Source organism: Myotis nattereri (genome assembly GCF_964212035.1).
Source record: "Myotis nattereri genome assembly, chromosome: 12".
Classification (NCBI taxonomy): Eukaryota; Metazoa; Chordata; class Mammalia; order Chiroptera; family Vespertilionidae; genus Myotis; species Myotis nattereri.
The window spans coordinates 39,626,343-39,647,965 of NC_138087.1; the positions used below are offsets into that span (position 1 = coordinate 39,626,343).

The 21,623-nt window shown below is 45.7% G+C and overlaps 1 protein-coding gene across 1 annotated transcript in view; it reads right to left on the bottom strand.

The window, feature by feature from the left end:
- APBA1 (amyloid beta precursor protein binding family A member 1) overlaps positions 1 to 21,623 on the bottom strand; it is a 195,064-nt gene that overhangs the window by 53,829 nt on the left and 119,612 nt on the right. Inside the window, exon 2 of the mRNA XM_081103992.1 lies at positions 9,519 to 10,784. Coding sequence (XP_080960118.1) covers positions 9,519 to 10,715 — 1,197 coding nt within the window. The 5' untranslated portion in view covers positions 10,716 to 10,784. The remainder of the gene's footprint in view (positions 1 to 9,518; positions 10,785 to 21,623) is intronic.

Sequence of the window (21,623 nt, forward strand, 5' to 3'; positions counted from 1 at the left end):
CAGTTTAAGTTGCTGGTTACCAATTCCGACTGGGCCTCGGAAACACTGAGGCCAAGATCCAACCTCCAAATGCTGTGTTGAACGGGGAAATGCGGTCTGGATGGAGGTGAGAGCCACTGTGGCAAGAAGTGTGGTACGGAGGCAAGTGTGGATAAGCAGAAGCAGATTGTGAGTCTGTAAGGACAAGGTTAGTGAGTAAGCTATGCGAGTGTGATCCTTACATGCCCAAGGAGCCATATGGTCTCAGTCCAGTGGGATCTGCCTAGTCATACTGGGAATTTACACCAGGAAATTACTTCCTTGGGGGGGGGGATCTCCTTAACTTTGCCTACGACAAAGGGCATTGGACATCCAGGATGATTTGTCCTCTAAAGCTCGGTGAAATGTGTCAAAGACAGTGACTGGCAGTCCAAGGCGACTAGGTCACAGGACCCAGCTATTTTTAGCCATTCCAGGTGGGCCCCAAACCTGCTTTGATGCATTCTGAGCCTGATTCAATCCGTTTCTGGCGTCCCACTGGCAGGGACTGGCCAACTCAAGAGGCCTACCAGGCAGGCCCAGCAGGCAGTAAGAGCCTGCTTCTCCACTGGGGACAAGCAGGAGAGAGAAACTACAGTGGGACTCTTCAGGAGGGTGAGGTGGCCTTCGGTGAAATAAAACAACACCCTCTCTGTGGCTGCTCAGGAAACTGGTCAGTGAAACCTGTGTTCCAGAGAAAGGGGACGGAGAAACGACATTTCTTTGTAGTAAGAACATGTTGCCAGCTGCACTTGCAGTGGGAGCATCTCTCCTAATTTTGAAGATAATCACGTTTATGGATTAAATCACATTTCAGATTTCCCCGGGACAACACAGGCCCGGAATTTAATTGGGCTACATATGGAATTCAATTATCTCTGACATATCTGTTCCTCTCCCTGCCCCTTCCCTTCCTCCCCTTCCTTCCAGTGCACTTAGCAGAGGAAATGTCCTGTGTGCACAGTTCGGGGGAGCTGACATAATTCTTCTAAAAACTCCTGGGAAGTTTCTTGAGCCCCAACTTATTAAGAGAGCATGTCAGACACCCGAACTGCGGCCCTGTGGGCTGCATTTCTATCTGGAAAGTGATAGCAAAATTCTCTCCAGCGAAATCGTCCATTCTCTTCCCTGCTGCTTGCCCTGTCACTTCTTGGCACAGTTTCACATAGACACTGACTAGTGAGACAATCCATTACGAAGTTGAGAAAGATTCCTCTTGGGAGTGGAGTCAGGTGAAGCGAAAAAGATTGGAGCCTGGGGGTTTAAAAAAACCAATCTTTCCCATCACGTACTTTCATGCCACGGAGCAGAGTAATTTGCGCCCTGGCCGTCTGCTGTGCAGATCATTGGACAGGCTTGCTCTGCTGATTCCAGCATGGCCGGATGTCAGCGGGGAGGCTCCTGCCCAGCCCTGGAAACAGGGCCTGCCTGGAGTTGAACCCACAGGTGAAACTATAAAGGTAAGTTAAAGGAATCAGAGCCAATACTTCATATCCAGGAGGAGAGAGCAGAAGCACACATGCTCCAATTCCCTCTTGTTTTCTCATGATTGAAATGAATTATTTGCTCTCCAAGAGAGATTTCAAGGTCACACTTTCTCCTTTTGAAGTTGTAACAGGAAGATCATTACATCCTTAAGAAGTTACCTCCCCTGGTCACATCAGGTCCTCACAGTTCATAGAAAAATGGCTCATTTTGTTTTTGTTACAACTAAATTCTCTTCCGCCGAGCATTCCTTTCCATTGGCAGAGATACGGCAATTCACTGCTGATCCTAAATTGTAGGATGGGCCACTAAATGTACCCCGGTAAAGGAAGCATCTCAAAACATTTCATTTTAAAGCGAAAACCATGAACCTAAATACGTATACAAACTTGAGGAGCGGTGCATGCACCCACATGTGACCTCTGCAGTTGTCAGTATTCTTCCTGCTCCCTTCCCACCTGTGTTCAGTGGTTTCCAAACTCCAGCCCATTTTCAAGCCCACAGCTCTCAAATGCACGAGGCTTTGCATTGTCAAAGTGCAAACCCACTTTCCAATTAGGGTTCTTCACCTTAAGTAGAACAGCCACAGCCCTCGACCTACTTTTTACTTCTTTACTCTGATGTGTGTAATGTGAGCCATGAAATTAAAATGGAAAACTCAGAACGTTTACCTTACCATATAACAGTTACTAAAACAGTATTTTCTAAAAAGGGCACATATAATATACAGAAGTGTTTGCCTTTTTCTATTTTTTCAAGAAAACAGACAGTAACAATGAAAGGATCCCTCTTTTGAGTGCATGATCTCTGAATAATGATCCCAACTCTTTTATATTTTTAATTTAAGGCAAAGAAATCCTATATAATAAAAGCCAAATATGCTAAGTGTCTGGTGGACAGGTCAGCCATTCAACCAATCAAAGCGTAATATGCTAATGATATGCTAAGGTCGCACAACCGCTCGCTATGACGTGCACTGACCACCAGGGGGCAGATGATCCCACCAGTAAGTTAGCTTGCTGCTGGGGTCCAGCCGATCGGGACTAAGCGAGATGGGCGGGACACACCCTGGAGCCCTCCCCGGCCCCCATCATGCACCAGTGGGGTCCCTCGGCCTGGCCTGCACCCTCTCACAATCCGGGACCCCTCAGGGGATGTCAGAGAGCTGGTTTTGGCCCGATCCTGCAGGCCAGGTCGAGGGACCCCACTGGTGCACAAATCAGTGCACCAGGCCTCGAGTACATGAATATAGTTTTAAAAGTCAAACAATACTGTCTAGTTTATGGCAAACATGGAGGTCCTTTTCCCTATTTCTTTCCACCCTTAGTCTTTTAGCATTTCTTCCAGTATTTACTATGTATGATAGTCATAAACATTGTGTTTACACTGACTCACCTCAATTTTTCCATTTTAGACTTGCCTTCTACTATAAAAGACTAGGATTTACCGCTTTTCTAATGCATCTTTCCTAACCCTCTCAATATTACAATTTTTGGTTAGTCAATATTCAGTGTTTGTACTCTGAAGACTATGCATATGCTCTTCCCTGTGGAGACACATGCATTCTTTTATTGCATTTCTTGCCTGTATAACAATTGTTTTTAGTGAGAAAATGAACTGAATTGTTTTCCATTCATTTAGTTTTCTGTTTATTAATCAATAATTCATGCCAAACTCTCCTAAAACAATCTAAGGTTCCCCTCAGTATAATCATATTAGGAAATCTTTCATTTCCATTCTTTCTGGAAACCTCCTATGTGGAGCCCTCCGAGCTCTGGGCCACACTGGATTGGCTGCTGCCTTGGCCTGCCTTTCAGCTGTCATGTGTGATCTCTGACCTCATCACCCCGGGGAGTCCCTTTGTCCCTTTCCCATGTTGGATCCCATTTCTCAGATCTTGCATCTTCTGCCTTGATTTATGCTCCCATTTGGAGGGAGCAATTGCCTAGTAGCTTCCTGAGAAAGGGTGTAGGGGAGGGATATTTTCTGGGACCCTGAATATCTAAAAACATCTGTATTCCACCTTCACACTGAACTGGAAATTACTGTGTGTAGGTCTCCAGTTTTTTGAGAAGCCCAACACCATTGTGATTCCTGATCATTTGTAAACCTGCAGGATCTTCTCTTTTTCCACAGTTTTCTGAAATGTCTGTGGGTCTTTTTATTTCATTGTTCTAGGTACCCAGTGGAACCTTTTAATCGGGGAAATCTCATGTCATTTGGTTCTAGGAAATAATCTTTCATAATGCCTCCATTTTATTTATCTACTGCAGTGGTTCTCAACCTTCCTAATGCCACAACCCTTTAATACAGTTCCTCATGTTGTGGTGACCCCCAATTTCATTGTTACAAGTTGAACATAATTAAAGCACAGTGATTAATCACAAAAACAATATGTAATTATATATGGGTTTTCCGATGGCCTTAGGCGACCCCTGTGAAAGGGTCATTTGACCGCCAAAGGGGTCGCGACCCACAGGTTGAGAGCCACTGTACTAGAGGCTTGGTGCATGAAAATCATGCACTGGGGGAGGGTGGGGTGTCTCTTAGCTCAGCCTGTGTCCTCTCTCAATTCGGGACCCTTCAGGGGATGTCAGACTGCCAGTTTAGGCCCAATCCCCAGGGAGGAGCCAGAATTGGGGCCGGGCACTGCACTGCTTGCACTCATCCTGGCCCACTGTGCCTATTGCCGCTGCTTGGTAGCGCTGCCCAAGCAGCCACAGAGTCAGGAGAGGCTCCTGCTGTGGTAGCTGCACTCGCAGGCCATGAGCCCAGCTCCTGACTGAACTGCGCTCCCCCGTGGGAGTGCACTGACCACTAGGGGGCAGCTCCTGCATTGAGCGTCTGCCCCCTGGTGGTCAGTGTGCATCAGAGTGACTGGTTCACCAGTCATTCTGTCAACTGTTGCTTAGGCTTTTATATATATATATATATATATATATATATATATATATATATATATATATTCCTACTACTTTCATTCCTTTTGCCCTAATTGTTCTACTTTCTTGAAGATTTCCTCTATTTTGTCTTCTGACCTTCCTACTGAAGGATTTCTTAAATGTTAATTTTAAATTTCGGCTGTCATATATTTTAATTAAATTTTTTTTATTTTAAAAAAAGGCATTCTAATTTAGTGGCTCCCTTATCTTCTCTTTCCTTTCTGAGGATATGGATGTGTTTTATAGTTTTCTTCAGCTCTGAGCACTGCCTTTATTTCTCCAAGTTCCTTTCTTCATTTGCTTTTCTGTATCTTTGTCTTTCATGTTAGAGACGTTCTCTGAATGCCTGGTCATCCTTGCATGTCTATGTCTATTTCACTGTGTGTCAAAAAAAAGCTCATGCATGGCAGAAACCTTTACTGTGGAGTGATCTGGTAGGGACCCAGGTGCTATGTTTGGGAACCCCCAAACATGAGTGTCTGTAGGTATCTTCTCCTGGGTCTGTTTCCTCAGAGAGGAATATTCTAGTCTCCTGCTGGGTGTGGGGCCGGTGGGTTCTAAGCTTGACGGCTAAGAACTCTGAGGCGTCTGAGTCGCGCAGCTCAGCAGCCCTGTGTTCTGTCAGGCACTTCATCCCATTTCCAGCTTCGGCTAGCGCCCCCACTTCCAGAGCTTCTCTGACTCACCGTCTCCTCACAGTACCTCCCGTCTTCTGTGGGCGGGGGGAGGAGAGGTGACCTGCCCACACGAGCTGGACAACGGATCTAACCTCTCCTAATGACAGACTTTCAAACACTGCTGTTTTCCCAGCCATACTCCTGCCATCTGTCTGGTGTCCCGAATTCCCAAGCCTTTCTTAGGGTCCAGAGCACAAATCCTTAGGGCCACTCAGCAGAGGAAACAGAAACCTATCAGTTATTTGTCTGGATGGATCAGGCTCTGCTATGGTAACAAACCACCAACCCCCACGTTGATTCCTCTCTCACACTGCACCTCCACGGGGTCAGCAGGGAGCCCGGCTCGTCAGGGTCACTCGGGACCCAGGCTGACGGAGGCTCTCAGTCTTGTGACCTGAGGCTTCAGGGGGAGAACGCTGCTCACTGCTACTATTTCAAGGGCCAGGCCTGACGTCTAGGGAACGAGGAAGGACAGTACAGTCCTCCCTGTGCTCAGCGGAAGAGGACAACTGGAAATATTGGGGAGCACCAATGTCCCCAAATTTTGTTGTTCTCAGCTGCTGCTGTTTCCTCTGTCTCGTGCTTGTGGTTTTACATGTTTTTTTTATTTTACTATCATTTTAGTGTAGCTTTAAGAGGGAGAGGAGTTGAACACCATTTCAAGCTGCAGAACACACCAAAGAAGCCAACACCACCCAATGAATGCTGTGTGCTGCTACCCTCCATCTCTCTGATCCTACCAGGACTCTGTTCTGCACTTTGTTGCCTAAAAAGAGGTTGCTAGGGGGTGGAACTTTTCAGAACTGGGCATTCATTAGCGATATTTTTCAAGAAGGGGTTGGGAGGCAGTTTTCAAACACATATCTGAAAAAGAGAAAGTCTTTACTAGAAGCAAAGGATTAATAAGTATTTTTTAAATTTTCAGAAAACAATTATTTTCCCTCCATGCTGAGCATCTCCTATGTGTTCAGTAAGTTCTCGCTAATGAGCAACCTATCTTTGCATCTGTACAGGACATCAGCAAGCAAATGCCAGCTTGCGCCAAGTGAAGAGGAAAATGCTCAAGTTCCAAGGGAATTAAAAGTCATGTTAAAAGCAGACTGAGCTATCAGCAGTTATCTCTGGCAAGTGGTAATACAGGCGGTTTTCATGTACTTCACTATAGCTTCTGGTCATGCCAATTTGAGAATGCACTGCTTTTGGAAAAAGAATTCCCCAGGTCTGCTGACCATAACCACAGCAGGGCAGCCCTTTTTGGTAAAAACCGTACCTGTGCTAATAAAAGCTACAAGTCTCAAACCCATCGCTATTATATGGAGAAACTGTCCAGAGAATACTTTTCTTTAAATTTAAATAAATGATTCTTAATCTTTTATATGCTTAAGAATCGCAGGGAGAATTTACAAAACAACATAACACAAAGTCAGAAAACAAACAAACAAAAACCCCAAATCCCAGCTCACTGGGCTCCACTTAGGACGGTTTGGAAGGGAAAGGCAGTAGTAACTTGTATTTTGAACAAGTACCTCCTGGACAGACTTCAGACCACACTGCTTTTAATAGTGCTTCCCATTTTCTACTGGAATGAGTATGCAGTAAATATTTTTTGATGCTGAGGTGTAAATCAACAGAATGTGTATATTTATATACTTCCCCCCCACCCCCACCCCCCAATAATACCATCAAAGAAGTAGCAAATAAAGGTCTTTCCCATAAAAGCACATGACAGATGAAGCACAATACACAAATTTAAATGGCTTACAACTGACTGGTGGGATATTTTAAGGCACAGGTTTTGGGGTTTGCTTGGTATTAACTATTCCTAAGCCTTACTTACCTATTTCTTAGCATCAAGCCTAATTTCTGACAGTGTGGGTTTCTAAAGCATCACCTGATATTCTATAATTAATTCTACCTTTGGAATGAAGGAGAGGATTAAGTGGGTATCTATAATAATAAAAGTATGATATGCTAATCAGACCAGACGAAGGATGACCTTCCAGGTGACCTTCCAGATGAAGCCACGGTGTTGGGGGCCGAGGCCTTGCACGATTTTTGTGCATCGAGCCTCTAGTCTTAGTATAAATGAACAGAAGGAAGACGCCCCCTGCCCCAGCCCTGCCCTAGTGCAGGCTGTGCTGGGGTTCATCATGAGGCTGCATGGACAACATGGTTTTGCTGGTCATTTTCAGGAGCTGGTACATGTGGGAAAGCTGAAGGAGGAGGCCCACATCTGGATGTAACGCTCCTGCAGCTCTTCCCAAGTTTCTAAAAGAATGTAGAACCCAGCTTCTTGCCAGCTCCCCACCTTGGAAAACCTGCTCCATTTCCACTTCATTTGCAAAATGCTTGCTGCAGTCCCTCCCTCCTAGCCAAGAGGAACCTGGAAATGCTGGAGGTCAAGGGGTAGTCTACAGGTGAGCACACCTGTTTTGAACCTTTTGGTTGTGAAGTCTGGAAAACAGGAGAGAGAGATACAGGACATCCTGGAACTAACTGACCCAATGCTGCCCCCTTGCTGTGAGGGAGCACGAAGATCTTTTCCTACAGGTTTCCAGCCTTTCCTTAAAGGTGCAGGAGATTTAATCAGCCAACAGCAAATGTTGACTGTTACTAAAAGAGGTGGCGAGCCATACCTCTCTGACCTGCACAGCCCTTTCCGTATAAGTAAAATGAACAGCTTCCAATAATGGTTTCTCACTCCAAAAGGTATACTGAGAAATAGCCTAGTGCACTCATAAAGTAACGAATTAAATGAAATTGAATTCAACCTCCTGACCTTTCTTTTACTCCAAGCTCCCATTTTAAATGAAATTGCTTAAAACATTTTCAGGAGAATAGAAAGTGAGAGCCAGAGCAGAAAGAGGATCTTTATAGCGAGGTAGTGGGGCAAAGGTTAGTCTTCTTGGTGTATTTTGAATAGACTGTGACACCCAAGCTTGTCACGTTATCAAATTTCTTAGGTATTTCAAAAATGAAAAGTAAAATGTCAACATGGACAGCAATAGCTATTGGTAGCTCTTCACAAAGAAGCACGATTCAGTTTAAAACCAAAAACATGTCTTTTGTGACATGAGAAGGACACCCTGGTACCTTAAATTAAGCACCTGCTGAAAGCCACAGTGAGGAACAGGTGGGTGGAAAACTGCAGAAACTCTGGCAGGATAAGGGCTCCACAATCTTTCCTGTGAGGAGGCCACACTATCTGTCCCAAACCTGTCAGAGGTTGTTTTACATCAGTGGTTCCCAAATTGTGGTTCTGGGACCAGCAGATCAGCATCACCTGGGAACTTGTTAGTGACAATGTCGAACTTCACCTGGGCCCCGTGAACGGCAAACGTTAAGGGTCCCCCACCAAAGTGTTTCGGAAACAGCTTACTACAAAGAACCCCCCATATGACTTAGATAAGACTCCCTGCTTACTGGTACCTATGACAAAGCCAGACACAGATTTCCAAGTTCCCATTCGTTACCTGACAAATGATCAGCTGAACTTTGGATTAATCAGAGCAAAATGCTTGTAAACCAATCTTTGGTTAAGCTCCTCTCCTTTCTCCAGGTCCTTGAACGCTGGCTAGTCAACAACCCCTCCTCAACAACCTCTCAGGACAACAGGCTGGTCTCAGGTTAAAACATTTTCTCATCTGCCATGCTTTCTGCCCACGTCCTCATACCCCTCCTTTCCCGCCTGGCTTACTCTTCCCTATAAAAGAAACCCCTTTCTGCCAAACCCTAGGGACTCCTGCAGATCTCAGAGTCCGAGATTACCCTATTGCCAGTCCTCCCTCCCACGTCCCCCATTACAATAGCACCTTTCTCCCCTTGGCAATAGTCCTTTCCAATAAAGGCTTTCCTCATTCAAGCAGGACTACAAATTCTCAGGCCCCATCCCAAACGTTTTAAATGGGAAAGAAAGGCGGGAGGGCGTGGGTGGGGGCGGGGTGCACCTGGAAATCCATTTCTAAACAAGTGTTCTAGGAGCAGCCTGAGAACCACTGATTCACAGCAATCCCTCTAAGACAGTGGTTCTCAACCTTGGCTGCACATTAGAATCACCTGGGAATCTTTTTAAAATCCCGATTTCTGGGCCTCATCCTCGGATGAGGGTAGCTGGGCCTCGGAGGATGAGGCCCAGAAATCGGGATTTTGAAAAGATTCCCAGGTGATTCTAATGTGCAGCCAAGGTTGAGAACCACTGCTCTATGGTCTGATAAGCTCATTTAACACGTTAACTCCCAACCACCTGTGTTTCACTCACGCTTACGTGCAAGCTATTTTTGAGGCTTAGGGTGGACACATGGTTAGCATTCCCACAGACCATCTATCTCCTGGTCACTTCCCAATGACAAACAAGGCCACACCGCACTCGTCTCCTCTCCTGGCCGCGCGTACTTACGTCTCCATCCCCGGGCCTCTGGTCATCGCAATCTCTGGTGGGGCTGATGTCCTGGCGCATGACCCAGATGGGCTCTTTGGGCTCGTCGGGGGTGTAAGGCGAACGGATGGTCCTGGTTTTCACCTCCTCGATGGCCTCCTTAATATCCTTGATGGCCAGCGAGATGGCATCCCTCTTCTCCTTGCTGTACCGCTGCACCGCCTCGCCCACCACGGTGCCCGCCGCCCGCTGCTGCCCAGCCGGGGCTGGCGGCCCAGGGCTGTCGGGGTGGCCTCCGCCCGGGGTGGGGGCGCGCTCCAGGTCCTGCTCGGCCTCCGGCATGTCCTCGGCCGCCTTGTCGAGGCTCTGCGAGCTCATGCTCTGCTTGACCTCGGCCACGATCTGGTCGATGTCCTCCTCCTGCTCGTAGCTGTCCATCCGCGGGTAGGGAGCGAACTCGGCCTCCTTTTCGGGGCTGTCGGACTCGCCGTCCGAGCGCTCGTCGTAGTGGTGCAGCCGCGCGCCCAGGGCCTCCTGGCGGTACGCGGCCTCCTCGTCGCGCTCCTGCTCGTACAGCCGCAGCCCGTCGCGCGCGTCCAGCTCGGGCGCGTCCCCGATCTCCTCGTACACGTGCTCCTGGAGGCCGCCGTAGTCGGCGTAGGGCTCGGCGTAGGGCTCGTCCTCGCCGCGGTGGAACAGCCGGTGCGTGTACACGTAGCCCGAGTAGGCCGCGGTCATGGCCTCCTCCTGCTCCAGCGAGTGGAAGTGCAGGTGGTTGGGCAGCGCGAGGCGGTGCGTGGCCTCGGCGTGCTCGGCCTCCGCCTGCTCCGTGTACTCCTCGGCCTCGGGCCGGTACTGCACGGCGTACGCGCTCTCGTCCTCGGGGTCCTGCGTGCGCTCCGGGTCGTCGCCGTCGCGCGCCGCCGCGATCACGTCGCCCTCGGCCGTGTCCGTGTGGTTGTGGAAGCCGCTCTCCGTGCTGGCCGAGCGCGCCAGGCACTCCCCGCGCTCCTCTTCCTCCGGCGGCGCGGGCTGGGCGCGGGGGTCCTCGACGGCGGCGAGCGCGCGCGGGGGCCGGCCCGCATGGTGCTGCTGCCGCTGCTGCTGCTCCTCCTCCACCTCGGGGCGCTCCAGGTCGGCCTCCACCGACTCGTTCACCTCCCCGCCTGCCGCCTCGTCGGTCACCTCCACCTCCGCGGCCCCCTCCAAGGGGTTCATGGTGGGCGTCGGGGACGGCTGCGAGAGAGGCTGGGCCGGCTCACTGCGCGCTCATTTTGCTTCGCCCGCCTGGAGAGACAAGAGGGAGAGGAGGGGGCGTTAAGTGGTTCAGGCTGTGGTCCTAGCGCAGCACCAAGATGGCCAGGAAAGCAGCTGCTATCGACCCCTTCTGAATCTGGGCCAATTTAAAAAATGATTGCAAATGCAAGCTCCATCTGACAGCACCTAGTTCATTGTCTTGGTTTCCCGTAATTTCTAATTACACATGTACTTGTTTAATTGCTTACTGGCTTTCTCCCTGCCCCACCCCTGCGACGGGAGGGCCTCCTGCGCCTTTGTTCTCCAGGGTGCTTACTATTCAGGTTCCATTTCTGATGCAGGTGAATAAGGAGTGCTACTAAATGGAATGGGCTGATTGACACATTTTCTCTCTGCTAGGGCAGTGGTTCTCAACCTTGGCTGCACATTAGAATCACCTGGGAATCTTTATAAAATCCTGATTTCTGGGCCTCATCCTCCGGAAATTCTGTTTCTTTGTTACTCATGTTGTGGCTCCACCCCATCACAAAGAAACAGAATTTCCGGAGGATGAGGCCCAGCAATCAGGATTTTAAAAAGATTCCCAGGTGATTCTAATGTGTAGCCAAGGTTGAGAACCACTGTGCTAGGGAATAATTCTCTATCAACTAGCATCCTAAATAACCTTAGAAACGGTTCTTTAAATAAATTTCAAAGGAAAAAAATCTCAACATGTTTTGAAGCCATTGCTATCAGCACAAATAGGTAGCCCATTCTGAGGGAGGCGTCCGCCACCAGCGGGTTCTCCTGCTATTCCCGGCGGTTACTCCCACCAGTGGCTTCATTCTCTGGTCCTCCATCCACTAGGAGACTGGACTCATTTCCTACAGCAGGATGTTAAGGGCTATTACGCAGGGAAAAGAGGCTCCCTGGTCAAATAAGTTTGGGAAATGCTGACTTAGAGTTGCCGTTTCGTTGTGAATATTCATGGGGATGGAGACACAGGATTCAGCATTTCCCAAACTTATTCGACTAGGAAACATTTTCTACCCCTAGAGGCCAGAGTTCTGACAAATACACTTAAAGAGACACTGACTAGCTCACTTCCCCCATACACTGGATCTAAAATTCCATGAATTACTATTATAGCCAGAACTGGATAACAAGGCCAATCTCTTTACCCATTTCCACCAGAGAACAGGGACTAGGGGCTAGGTATAAGAGTGCGTTCCGAAAGCAAGTCTGAGTCTCCATTCACACTCTGATGGATGGCTAATGTTCTGAACAGAAGAGGCAAGTATTAGTGCTGGGGGGCCCCTTGGTTAAGTGGCCTCCAGTGAGTGGGTCATGGAAAATACAAAACAAATATTCAGTACAACACACGGGCAAGAACACTCTACCCATGCTTCCTTTATAAGGACTCTCTGAAAAAGACAACCGATTAAAAACTCTATTATGTACAAACTAAGTCTGATAGACACAAAACAAGGGTCCACAGAGGGATGCTAAGCATCCAAACACTCCTCCCGGGGACTGTTCCTCTGCAGTGTGTCAGCTCTGTGTGGTCAGAGTTAGAAATACAGTAACAACCATCCGAAGCACCCGGGTGGCCAACAGTTCATGATAATCACTTGTAGAACTGACCAAGTCACTGTCTTCAGTGAAAATAGATTTTTCTCTCTTACATGCATGAGAAAGAAATTTTAATTTATTCTACATTATAATTTTATTCGGCCGATGAATGGTGCCCTCTCATACATAGCACGTGTATTAATTCAAAGGAAACGAAATTTCTACGCAAGTGCATACACTACATCATAGCACGGAAAGTTGCAAGAAACCCGTCCTTTGGGGGAAACTACTGTTATAACAATGCAGGCTGGTAACGTGGAGCTTTATATTCACTGAGTACATTTTCCTTATATCCCCTCCCAAGCCTCAAGGGAGTATTTATGCATGGAGTGCTTATATTTCACTTGTTGCCATGGTTTCAAGAACAAAGTTTGGGCTGTGGTATTGCCAACATGTTAATTAATATCAGGTATTTATTTGAGGAACTTCCCTAGGACAAACGCAACTAGCAACGCTTAAAGACGGAGCTGACACTGGTGATCACGTCCATAGGTAGCACACAAGAGAACTGTTCCCCATATCCTGGCAATTTTGGGGACGGTATTTATAAAAGAATATTAAAGCTGATTTTAAAGAATCCCAAAATATCTGGAGAATATATATATATATATATATATATATAACCTTTTTGAAAAGGAATTTGGCAAGATGAGTTAAAATCTCCAACATATATTTGCTCCACTAATTCTACTTATAGAAATCTCAGAAACAAAACAAACAAAAAACCCAACCCTCAGATGTGGACAAAGAAATTTCTCATAGTATTTGCTTTAAAAGCAAAAATTATAAACACAAAATATTAAGCGCTAACATTGATTAAGTACCAATAAGTACAATGCTTGCATGTGAATATTATATTGCCATGTAGGGAGAGGTGAGTTTTCTTGCTGAGTAGCATCTCCCCCTTCCCCCTGAGTTCCCACAGCACTCAAAATCAACCTGCCGCAGGCTCCCAAACCTGGGGTTAGGTGATTGCCTGGCCCACATCCTGTATTTCCTGTGTGGGTGAATGGCACTCCCCGCCACACAGTTACCCAAGCTCATGTCCAGGAATCATTACCTATTTGTCCCTTTGCCTCATCTCCTTCCCCAAACTGATGACTGAGTCCATTGTCTTAATAAGTCTTGTACCATCCTCACTGTTGCCCAGTCTTGGTCTGTCTTGCCCACACAATTGTTTCTTTGACTAATTTCTCAGCCCCCTGCAGTCCATGCTCCCCTCTGCCAGCCTGCTGATCTTTCTAAAATACAAACCTCAATCCTATAAACCTATTTCTCAAACTCTTCAGCGACTCCACTCTAGTGCAAATGCTTAGCCAACTATATACCAGGCACTACTAGGCATTTTCTACATACTGAGTCATCAAATCCTCACACAAGCCTACAGAGAGAGTACTCTTATATTCTCCTTATAGAAAGTATTATAAGCTCATTTAAAAATGAGGATATGGGGGCACTGCAGGGTTAGGTGATTGTCTGGGTCACACACCTGGGAAGGGATAGAACTGGTGAATTTTCCGTCTGACCCGCTCTCTAGCTCTAGGCTCCTGGCAAACAAAGCCCTCAGGCCATGTTGCTCCTCAGGCCTCACCTCCACATTTCACTTGCACCCTGTATTCTAATTCCCAGAGTCCTGACAGTGGCCCTCACACCTTTCCTATCCTCAGCTGTTTTTTACCTACAACTTTTCTTCGGTGAATCTTTCTTCTCTTTCCCAGAGCAAATTCATACTTGATGTGTTTCTATTATGTGCTGGCCTCCAGGCAATGTTCCAGGCACTGGGGCAGAGCAGGGACCAAGCCAGACAGGCCTCTCTGCTCTCAGGACCCACCATCGTAGTGCATGGGGCAGGGATGGTGAACGGAAAGGAGAGGAAAATAGACAACAATTATGTTAATAAATGAACAAGATAACTTCAGTGAAAAGGTTTGGGAAGAAAATAAAACAGGGTAGTAGAGGAGGTTATGTAGACTGTGGCCAAAGGAGGTGATAATGGAGCAGAGGCCTGAATGCTAAAGACAGAGGCAGCCAAGCAGAAAGATTTGAGGGCAAGCCTTGAGGAGAGAAAGGACTTGGTCTGTTCAAGGACAGAAATAATGTTTGGGGAGTGAGCAAGGGGTGGTGTGGTGGGTGATGAGGACACAGAGAGGAAGGGGCTGGGTGGGACAGAGCCTGGTACATCAGGGTAGAGAATTTGGATTTTATTTCAAGCGCAGTGGCATGCGGTGATAAGGCAGAGCGGTGATAAGGCCTGATTCACCCCTCCCTTTTCCCCAAGGTACTTGTCTATCATATATGTCATTATTATAGGACCTGTCATTCTGAGTAACAATTCTTTATAAACATGAAGTCCTTGGGAAAAGAGGACCTGTAATTTATCTTTGACTAGAGGCCCAATGCACAAAAATTCGTGCAAGAGTAGGCCTTCCTTCCCCTGGCTGCCGGCACTGGCTTCCCTCCGGCCCGGCTTTGTCCCGAAGGATGTCTGGAATGACATCCGGTCTAATTGGTATATTACCCTTTTATTATTATAGATTTCCCAGTGCCACGCACAGAGGGTACATAGAAAGTAGTTAATGCATTTTTCATGATTAAAAAGAAAATAATTCCCCCCCCAGTATCTGGGGCCTTCTAGACATTGGCATGCTCAGCCTCTGGAGAAGCACTCAGTTTGTCTCTCCATCTCAAACCTCTACTGCCTCATTCACCCATACAGCCTCATCCACCTTCTGATGCTCTAAGTGCCCGAAGAATTGTAGTAATTCAACATTTCCCTGCATTCAAATGCGTTGATCCAGTTGGCATTTATTGGACATGTGCCATGCACCATGCAAGGCAAAGGGGCTACAAAAGTTTCTAACTCATGGTCCCAGCTCTCCAGGGCAGACTCTTCAGTGATTATAATACCTGGTGATCAGTGCAAAGTAGAAATAGGTTCAAGCTACAAAAGGAGCCTAGAGCTACAACAACAACAGCAACTGCATCACCTTTGTGAGTCATGTAAGTCCTGCTGTTCACACAGGTTCTGCAACTCATGAGCTCACAAGCATCCTAGGGCCTACAGCCAAAGAGAGGGGTGCCATCATCCGATCAATGTCCTTAGGATGACCCATGTACCTCTGGAGGCTGAGAGAGCAGGACAAGGAGCAGCTGGTCAAAGAAGATTCCTCTGCCTCTACAAAGGCCGGCTGACCTGGAATACACAGGCAAGGCAGTCCCCTCAGCAGGAGCCCCTCACAACACGGAGAGGTGAGGCTGTGGCATCGTGGCTGCAGGAGTGAGGGAATCCAGGCTGCCAGGAGTGAAGCTCAGGTGGCTTTCTGACCCCTGGTTCTGGGAGACTCCACAGCCAGACTGGAAAAGGGGAACAAAGGGAGGGAACGCCACTGCGGTGCACCATTTAGAAATAAAACGTTTAATGATTCAGCAGTTGAATCCAGGTATCTCATAATGTTAGCTGAGGTTCATGTTGGTTTGGGACTAATAGGAGTGAAGGCTGTAAATTACTTTGGTTGATCTGTCCTTCAGTAGTCACTGATAAGAATTTCCACTAAATTCTCCCTTTTAACACATCGAGAAGTAGAAGAAGGAGCATACTGAAGACAAAATGTAATGTAAAAAAAAGAACAAAATGAATTATACCAGGTGGTTACACCGAAGGGTATTGTGTTGGTGGGTATGGGGAGTTGCGGGGTGGTAGTAATGCAGGTGTAGGGAAAAACATGAAGGTAGAGGGTGGAGAAGTGGGAAAAGAAGACTCCCAGCTTTCCTCTCTCCTGAAAAAACTTGGATGAACATGACTCCATTTATATAAGTACTCATTCTTTTGCATATATTTAAGAAGTACAATTACTTCCCATGGACTTAATGAATGGTCCTCATCTCCCCCCAGTGGAGTTGGAAGGAAAGTCCTATTTCTTGGGACTGCAGCCTATTCTATTCCACCTGCACACATACTGTTCCAGTCAACAGGACGCCTGCCACCAAGCCATCGGAGGGGCTGCCAATGACACAGAGACTGGGGTGATATGTTAGTTTCCATAGCAACAAACAGTTGGGGTTGCCAAATAAGATTATACCCTGGATGTAGTGTACACACACATACACACACACACACACACACACACAATCTGCATAGGCTGAAAGATTAATGATTCTTGTTTTATTAAAAAAAAAAAAAAAAGGATGACAGCATAAGAATATCCAGATATTCTTATCTATCTCCCCTACCCTATAAATACGTGTTCTTTCCAGGAGGTAGATCAATTGTGAAAGATCTACAGGGAATCCAGAGGACACCAGGAGGCCCACGCAAATCATCAGCTCTTCTAAACATAGTGCATCCATTAACAAGAAAGAATAACACAGTTCATTAAAGCTTAACCTCCTTTGATTCATTTGGAAGTTAAATTTAGTGATACTGGATGGGACCCAAGGTGGATACAGAACACACATTGCTCCTCCTTAAAATCATTTTTCGTTTAAATTGGCTCACGTAGTCAGAAAAACCCTCCTCACACAGAATGTCTTGCCTCAGCAAAATGGAATTTCATTTCCCCTAATATCGTTTGTGCCTGAAACTGTAAAGCATGGCTTGACAGATAGTATTGGTAATGGTTTCAGAGTAAGTTGAGTACCTGAACCCAAGGAATGTTGCTGAATGGCTAGATGCCAACCTGAGGGAGGTCTCTGTGGTTGGACCTCAGGGCTGTGTCCTTGACCCTAGCCCACTTTGATGAAGATGTGTGAGCTGGTCATCTTCAGTTTCCCCCTCCAGATCCACTTGGTACCTTCTCCACCCTGCTCTGTGCCTCTTTGGGCTGCCTCAAGAGCTCCCAGTTCCTCTGGCTTCTGTCTGGGTTTGGCCAATGGGGAGCTCTGATGGGACATCAAAGAAAGGGTGGAGACTGAGGCTGGGATATTTATTCTCCCAGTTCCCTCCCTACAATATTATCTCAGCTGGAAATGCCCCTAGTCTGGAAGGCATAGCCCCTGTCAAATGGTCCCTCTCCACATGGTTTCACTCGATGGCTCCCTCCCCTCCCCTTCGGGCTTATGGGTAGTAGGGGTAGTGGGATCCCACAAGTCCACCCCTTTGTAAATAGTCCTTCTATTCATCTCTTGGTCTCCCTGCATGTTACCTAATTTGAGTGCCCTATCTATTTCCTACTGGGATCCTAGCTGATACCAAAAGTGTAATACTCGTGTTGGTATATGACAAAAAAATAAATCAATAACTATTTCAAGTAAATAAAAGTGTAAAACAAGAAACAGTATAGCTATAGTAAAAATCATGAAGGTGGCACCCTAAGAAGAAATACTGCACCAGACTCTGCTGTGTCTTCCTAGATGCACTGCACTGCCTCTCCCCAGGCTACTCAGCATTCAGGGAATTGATGGAGGAAATCCACACAGGAAGCATAATAGGCATAAAAGCCAGCCTGATTCTGTGTTGCAGCCTCTATGGATCAAATAAACAAGGCATGTGGCCTTCAGGCCGTGAGTTTGACATGCTTGCTCTACACCTTTCTTCCCACAGTGAGGCTACTTAACCTTCTACTGTCCATCAACTATGGGCTTAGCCCATTCCCAGTCTCTATGCAATCCCAATTTAGGCCTAGCTTTGTTCCTCCCCCAAGAATTAGGATCTGGACCCTGATCTTCCATCCTGTGATTTGAGTTGTCCCCCCGTGGACAGATTGCCCCAATTTTCGCTGCCTCATCACCTTGGATACCCCTTTTCTGGATCAAGAATGCCAACAGCTTGTCTGGATGGCCACTTGTTGATGGTTGCCATATCCCTTAAAGATAGTGACTAGCTTGCTGAATAGAACCTTTGTCCATTCGTGCAACTGAATTTGCCTTCTAGCACCTGCTCAACACAGGTGAGTGGGTCCTGATTCTTCTCACAGGCTTGGTAGACTCTACACGTGTTTCAAGGCCTTTGCTCAAAACGCATTGGCCACGCCCTTATTGGAACAGCTTTCAAAGTTAACTTGTGGGATTTTAAATTACCAGTGAATCATTGTCAGTATTCCATAGTCATATTTGATTTTTTTACCTCAAAGGTTAGCCCCCTCCATATTTATAAGCGTTAGCCATGAATGGTGCTTGGTAGTCTTCAGATATCAAATAGATCCTTAAAGGATCATCCAATGATACTTAGTGAAGCATGACAATGGTTAAGGGGACAGGTGTGGGCAACAGACTGCCTGAATTTGCTTCCTGGTTTCATCATTTACTAGCTCTTTCACTTTAGATAACTTACTCATAGCAAATGCTCCAATTTTATCATTTCTAAAATGGGGATAGTAATATTACCTACATCACAGGATTATGTGATACGTTTATATATAAAATACTTAGAATAGTATCTGACACTTCACTAGTATAAGTGCTATTTAACAGTAACTAGTGCATTTTTTGTCCATATCATAATTATTACTTAGCAGATATAGTTAACATAGTATTTAAAAAGAAAAAATTAAAACAATGTTAATATAAATAACTTGAGAACATGGTCTATTTATTAATGCTACCCTTTCCTGAATAAGGCCATGTAGGGACAGAAAACAAGCACTTAATCCATTTTGAAATAAGGTTGGGTATAAATAAATCCATCAACCAATAACCACATACCCTGTACTATGTGTAGGCCAGTATATACGGCGCTTTACATGCTATATTCCTAACCCTGACAACAGTCCCAATGGAAATTATGATCTCCACTTGCTAATTTCGAAGCAGAAGCTCAGACAGCTTAAACAAATTGTCCAAGGTCACTCAGAGCTGAAAGGGGTGGAGGTAGACCCATCTGGCTCTCATTGCTCATGTTCTTCCTATTACATTTCACTAAGCCCATAAAGTGATTCAATTGATTTTTTTAAACAAACATCTACATTGGTGTAATCCCTTTTAGATTGGTCACCTTGGCAGACTCTATACTAACAGGTTCCAAGGGCACTGCCTTTGCTCAAAACACTCTGGCCACTCCTATATTGGAATGGATTTCCAAGTTAATTGAAGGGCTTTGAAGCTACCAGTTAATCATTTTTAATATTCTACAGTCATATTTAGTCATATTTGATTTTTAACCTCAAAGGGTATCACCCAGTTTTATCACCCACCTTGTTAACAAGATTTTGCTGGGAATGCTGTTTGCTGCTCCCCAAATGTCACACCCACCCCTAAAGGTTGAAGATGTGCAGCAGCCAAGATTACTGAAAAGGCTCTGGTTCAAGCACCGAAGTCAAATCCAAAACAGGGCTTTAACAATGGTTTGGCCAATGGCCACATCTTTAACACAGGCCTTTATTCTTGCAGAGTGAACAGGGGGACAGGAGGTCGTTTGGACGAACACATTCTTCTGTGATTAATACAAAATCAGGCTGGGTACTTTCATCCACCTTGAAATCTGTGTCATTGTGGCTACCACTTAACCAGGCCGGAAAATTAATTCCTCCACTTGGATTCATTCAGACGGGCCAACCCGAAGGCTCTGATCACAACCCAGCCTTTGATTAAAGAGAAAGTTCTGAATGTATGCAGACTTCCTATTGTCTGGCCCTCTGTCTAGCACTTTAACAATCAAATCATTTATTTATTATTCTGGTTCCAATAAGATGCATGAAATAAGCTTAAGGCAATCATGGAAACTCAGAGGGGAACTCTTACAAATTTTATGGAAAACTCAAAGGGTATTCTCTGGAAATCAAAACCAATTAAAGAGCTATCTGAGTTTTTATGAAATGCCCCTGGTATAAGTCAAACATATCTACATAACCCATATTTATTGAGGGTTGCAAAAACTTGGCACTTTTTTCTCTTCCTTTTTGTCATTTTCCCCCTGTTAAATCCCTTTCTTGACGCCCCTGCACAACTTTTCTTCCTCACACCACCACGTTTATTATCTTTGTTGCTACATTACCTTCAGTTCAGGGCTATTAAATCACCAGTTATAATCAATTTCAGCCATTGTTCTGATATTTCTGCTATTACACAGAGAGCCATAGACACAATACTATAGTGGTAAAGACAGTAAATCTCTAAAATCAGGTCAGCTGTAAGTTGTCAGAGGTTCAGTGCTTCACGCTGATGGGAACGTGAATATCAGGCCAAGGATGAATTGAACAGTAATTCATTAAAGTGTACTTGTTCCTTTGAGACCACATCACCTCAAATTTACTGCTATTGTTACTTTTACAAATTATTTGGCTCATTAGAAAGTCAGTTAACTTGCTTCTTTCTATTCCCTCAAGTTTGCTGTAGCTCTCTCTAGCATTTTCTTTTAAAATTCACACCAGAATGCCAGCCACGATCCTAATTATGAAGCTTCAAATTAAATTTTTGTTTCCAAGCTTCTTTTTTTATTCACAGGTCAAGAAAGCAGCAGTGTGCTGGCATAGTCCTCAAACATTTTTTCAGTTATGCCCCAAATCTGATATAAATGAGATGATTAAAAAGAGCTGAATCCCAAAAGATTTGCTCCCTGACAATATGGCTTCATAACTCCCCAAATCTATTAAGCAACTATTAGGTAGCAATGTTGGTGATGACTTAAATTTGAATTTGATGAGCCAGAAACCCCATGTTGATTTCAAGCCTCCCACAATAATCAACTCTCTCAATTTAGTCACATTACAAAAAGTTATCAGGGAAAGAAACACAATGTGGGGAAAGAAGGAAACGACTTTCTCTTAAAATTATTCATGGATCGTCTGGACACTCTTAAGAGTTCATTGGGCCTGCTGACTAGAATGTAAAGAGATAGGGCATCTGCACTCTACACTCTTGTTCTAGTTAACTGATCTCATTTAGGCCCTAATATGTACAGATCAGTGAAATTCAAACCTGATTTTCTAGGACCCAGAACTCCTCCGTCACCTTGAGGGAAGACACAAGCTTCTCCAAAGAAAGTTCTTTTTAATTTGATTTGTTAAAAAAAGAAAATAGCATAGATGGGCCAGCGTGGCTCAGTGGTTGAGCATAGACCTACAGAACCAGGAGGTCAGGGCTCAATTCCCGTCAGGGCCTATGCCTGGGTTGTGGGCTCGATCCCCAGTGTGGGGAATGCAGGAGGCAGCCAATTGATGATTCTCTCTCATCATTGATGTTTCCATCTCTCTCTCCCTCTCCCTTTCTCTCTGAAATCAATAAAAAAAAATATGTATATTTTAAAAAAAATAGTGTGGCCCTGGCTGATGTGGCTAAGTAGAATACTGGCCCACACAATGAAGGGTTATGGATTCAATTCCTGGT